The sequence below is a fragment of the Aedes aegypti genome, chromosome 3 (genome assembly GCF_002204515.2).
Source record: "Aedes aegypti strain LVP_AGWG chromosome 3, AaegL5.0 Primary Assembly, whole genome shotgun sequence".
NCBI lineage: Eukaryota > Metazoa > Arthropoda > Insecta > Diptera > Culicidae > Aedes > Aedes aegypti.
In genome coordinates, this window is record NC_035109.1 from 26327885 (window position 1) to 26332816 (window position 4932).

Consider the following 4932-nt stretch of genomic DNA (forward strand, 5'->3'; position numbering starts at 1 on the left):
AAAATCACAAGCTTAACACAAGCTGTGTGCAACAAGCCTTGTTTGTATAGTCTTTTTTTTAATTAAAGTACAAAATTTCATACAAACAAAATTTTGAGGACAAGAAATCCATTTACGTAACCAAAACTCCGTTTACATAATGATTCCATTTACGTGAAATTCTATTTACATACCCTCGACTCATTACGTAAATAGAGGTTTGGCAAGAGTGTTGATACCATTTCCGGATTCTGGAAACCCAAATATAGTGGAAAAGACATTTTTTGAAGTTTAAGGATATTTTATGAATTGTTCAATAATATCAAATTTGGTTCAAAAATATCTGGATCTTCAAGGCTGATATATCAGAAAGTTCCCAAATACTAAATACGCAATTCACCCCCGGTTTACGGTACTGAAGGCGATCGTGCTGCTGCTGCTTCTGCGGTTTGCTTCGTCTCCGTCGTCATCTTCGCCTATTGGGGGGTCGGAGGTGGCTGGGCACAAGACAGATTGTAGTTTGTTGTATTATATGTGGTGCGCGCGGAGAAAGAAGAAAAACCTTACGCCGGTGGCTCGGGAGAGTACCCCACCGGGTATAGTAGTTTCGTTGGGTTCGGGAGGATGGTGCGGTATACAACAGCAGCGACAAAAAAACTGAAACTATCATTTCGTGGCCGGGTTTGCTTTGGTAGGCTGGTTGCTTTGGTTGGTATAAAGACCGCAATTTGGCCGAGGGAAGGCACACTCGGTCACAACACTCGTCTCAGTAAACATCTAAATTCTCTTACCCTGTATTTTAAGTATAATGAATACCTTTGCCGTGGTAAGTTCGATCAAGGATATCTACAGTTTTCTAGTGCAGAAAAAAAAACGTGTGAAAAAGGATCGGTTCGGTTGGAAGGATTTGCCCTTGTGCTCTGTGGTGAAGATCTGAAGTAATCTGCTGACGGGATAGTGTTAGCAGCTGTGAGCTAGATGAACATTACAAACATGGACTTGTTGGTGGTTAACGTGGTTGGATTGATTGCAATGGCAAACATTGTTGAGCAAAGCAGTGCTAGAATGCCAACCAGTGAAAGTGATACAATGAGAAGCTAAGTAGGCTGCAATTTGATGTGAAGAACTGTTCTCAAGTGCGCTTCCTGGGATTGTAAGAATCTGCATAATTTGATGATGAAAAACGATCAAAGCAACCACTCTACTCGTTTCGAGTTATGATATGAGTCTGATCTATAGGACTCAGATGTGATTTCAAATTAAGGGAGCTACCTAGATAATCTCAGTGAATTGATTGCAATGTTTAATCTTGTGTGGACTCTGGTACATCTGATTGGCTATACCTAACTCAATATTGAAAGAACCATTGAGTTAGGGACATATTGAGTTATATAACACAAAATCGGTGCAACTGCAATTCACAGGACCATCAAGGTAGCCATGGAAAGCAACTTATACTGTGGTTCTAAAACTCGATATCGAGATATGGGATACCGAGTTATGGAGAGTTAATCGTATTTAGTATTTACAACCTGAAAGTAGTGGACATCTGGACATCATGAATAGAAGTTTAGTAGGATCCATCAGTGATCCCATGTTAACGTTCATAAGCCAAACATAAATGCTCAACTAAAAGATATGTCCATCAGCGAATTTTAGAGAAGTTCCTTCGGATAAAGCTTCAAAAATTTCAGTAGCACAGTTGCCCACAATTGTTTTGAAAGTCAAGTCGGCGTTTTCAACATCAGGTGATACTGAAAATTCTCATCAATATTTGATCAAAAGCACGAACAGAGTACTAACATGAGGAATACATAAAATTTTGTCATTCTGCTCAACTCAATTTTAAGCTTAGATTAGGAATCACCTTTGAAATTATCGTTCAAATTTAAGATTTTGTATTTCGACATGTTTGATTTTGAGTGTTTGCAAATTTTGAATTCAATAGATTTTGAAAATTAAGATAAATATGGAACAGTTCAGTTTGTATATCAACTAATAAAAGTTCTTCTTCTTCTTTTTCTTGGTCTCTTCTTCTACATCCACAGAGCCAGCTTCTCAGCTTAGTGTTTTTATGAGCACTTCCACAGTTATTAACTAAGAGCTTCCTTTGCCAAAGTTGCCATTTTCGCATTCGTATGTCGTGTGGCAGGTACTATAATACTCTATGCCCAGGGAAGTCAAGGAAAATTCCATTACGAAAAGATCCTGGACGGACCGGGAATCGAACCCAGACAACTTCAACATGGTGTTGCTTTGTAGTCGCGGGCTCTAACCACACGTCTAAGGAAGGCTCTTAGAAGTTCTTTCAAGCTTAAATTTGAGGAACCTGACCTGAAATTCAGTTTGCATATTATTCATCTGATAACAGAAAAAGTTTCAAAGAGTTGTCGAAAAAAAATAAAAGAAATTAATTATTAGTTGTTAGTTTAATTAAAGTGGTTGGTTTTGTCCGGCAAACTTTTTCAACTTCTGGAAATGACTGAATGGGGTGAACAAATCAACCATTCAAAACCTACCTTTTTAACTTAAATAAATAAATATCGATTCTCTGAAAGTATTGAAACTTTATCATAATGAGATCACTGAAACCTAGATTCTGAAACCATGGTTGCAACTTACAAGTTTGTGATGATTCATTCCAATTATAAATAATTTTGGCCACTAAAAACACAGTGCCCTAAACATGAGCTCTTTGTATGTAAACAAGTGATTTATTAACTGATTTTTATCACCAACTCTACGATGTCTATAAATCAGTCTGAGAAATCCATATACATTCATCCAAAACCTCAAAAAGAGATTCCATATCACGCAGACATCATTCGGAGACAATATTTATCTTCAAGATTTGTCCAGAATATCTAACTGATGTTGCAATGTTATTTTTCAATTTTCTTGAATGTGAGGACGAATCGAAGCCTGAGAAAGTACAAATCAAAAGAATCAAGCGAAAATTTGAAGAAAAATTGATCAATTAGTCAGTACCAACCAGTGACAATCGATATTATGGACTAGTAGTATCTGTAGGAGCTAAGTTGGTTCTATTTTCAATATGAGTATAACATTTTCTAATAACTTCTTGTATATAGCTTTGAATTCAAGTTTGTGCTTCTTGAGTATTAATAAGATAATCCTTAGCCCTATTTTTTGGATATTAGTAACAAAACTTGCGACGTGTAATCCATTCAACGTACTTCAGAATCATACACCGATAGCATTGGCACCCAACCGAACCATCAAGATTCGACAGAACAACAACTCGTCACCATAACTAACCTTCATGCGTCCATCTCCTTACCTCCTTCCAGTTTTTGGCCTTTGCACTGGCTGCGGTTGCCGTGGCTGAACCACCATCCGGTTACAACTACAACCGGCCCTCCTCGGGTGGATACTCGCAGGGAGGCGGTGGCGGCGGCGGTTACTCAAGCGGCGGCTACTCGAGCGGTGGATCTTCCGGCTATGCTGGCAGCTTCAGCAGCGCCGGAAGCTTCTCCAGTGGTGGCGGTAGCCTGCAGAATGTTCCAGTCGGTGGCCAAACGTCCGAAGGTCTGAACGTCGACCAGCAGCTGCTGAACGAAATCCGTCAGATCCTGCTCCGCGAGGAAAGCCAGAGCTCGTCGTCTGGTGGATTCGGAGGCAGCGCCCCAAGCGGATCGTACGGACCACCAAGCGGTTCTTATGGACCACCAAGCGGATCGTATGGACCCCCACATGGTGGATCCTCTGGCCGAGTCGTTGGAATTGATCTGGAAGGAGTGAGACAAGCCATCCAGGTTGCCCAATACCTGCAGACGGCTACCTCCTCGGTTTCGTCCGGTTCCTACCCATCAGGCCCATCGGGCTCCTATGGTGCTCCATCTGCCCCATCCGGCTCGTATGGTGCTCCATCTCGCCCATCGAGCACCTATGGTGCTCCCTTCTAAGGACTGAAACCAAATAATCCAAAAAAGCCCTTCAAGCCCCTCACAGGGCTGCTGAAGTACCAAATCTTCAGCCCGTCTGCAAAGAGCCCATAATTGGATATCCGAACCGGCCAACGTACCAAGGATCATGCGAATAAATCCAACGAACGTAGCGAACAAAATTGTCAGAAACAAGACTTAGAACACGCCACCACCATTACAAAGAACAAAAACACGCACATTCAACATACTATCACCTATACTTTCAAACGGGTCTGAGCGAGCGGAGCCTTCTAGCGAGTGTCCTTCCCCCCTATGGATCTCTCCTATCCCCCGAGATCACACTCCAGAGCAAACAACACCTCCAGCTCGGGAGATGGACAACCGCTTGGATAGCTCCGACAAAAGCAACAACCGATGCTGTAGCCGTTTGTCCTCAGTGGTCAACGAGAAACAACAACCCCCGAGTCGGTCAGTAACAGTAACGAACCCCACCGGAACCAACATCCCTTCCGGTTCTCAGCAACACGGAACACATATTGGCTATAGCACCGTTTGTTACACGACGAGAGAGACAACACGAGAACAACTTTTGTTATTCATTTGTTTTTGTACATACTTGAAAAAATGTTTTTATCTCTCTTTTATCTAGTTACTTGTTATAGTTGTTTTTGTACCGAGGAAGTGAAATCGTAACCGAGAAAACAAAAAAAATCAAAAAAATAATAAAAAAAAATCGAAAAATTTGTCACCGTTAAAATTGTATGGCTTTATATTCATTCTGATTCTATGACAGTATACCGAACGCCATCACCCCATAGCATAACACTTTTTTTTGTTTCAATTCCTTCATCATGCTACATTACATTCAATTCTTATACATATCTAGGTATTTTATGCTACACGCAAGAAAATTGTGCTACCACTTTAGGGGATTAACTGAAGTGCTCGCACCAGCAATATTCAGCAGACCTAAATGCGCTTGATTTTACCATGTCTGTAGTCGAAATTAGATTGATTAAAATGAATTCCGTCGAAAGTCAGCTAA

The 4932-nt window shown here is 40.9% G+C and overlaps 1 protein-coding gene across 1 annotated transcript; it reads left to right on the top strand.

Moving 5' to 3' along the window:
• The first annotated feature begins 663 nt into the window (after positions 1 to 663).
• On the top strand, positions 664 to 4644 carry LOC23687884 (keratin, type II cytoskeletal 1). Its single transcript, XM_011494706.2, has 2 exons — positions 664 to 805; positions 3291 to 4644. The coding sequence occupies exons 1-2, from the start codon at positions 788 to 790 to the stop codon at positions 3903 to 3905; spliced, it is 633 nt and encodes a 210-aa protein (XP_011493008.1). The 5' UTR covers positions 664 to 787; the 3' UTR covers positions 3906 to 4644.
• The last annotated feature ends 288 nt before the right edge of the window (positions 4645 to 4932 follow it).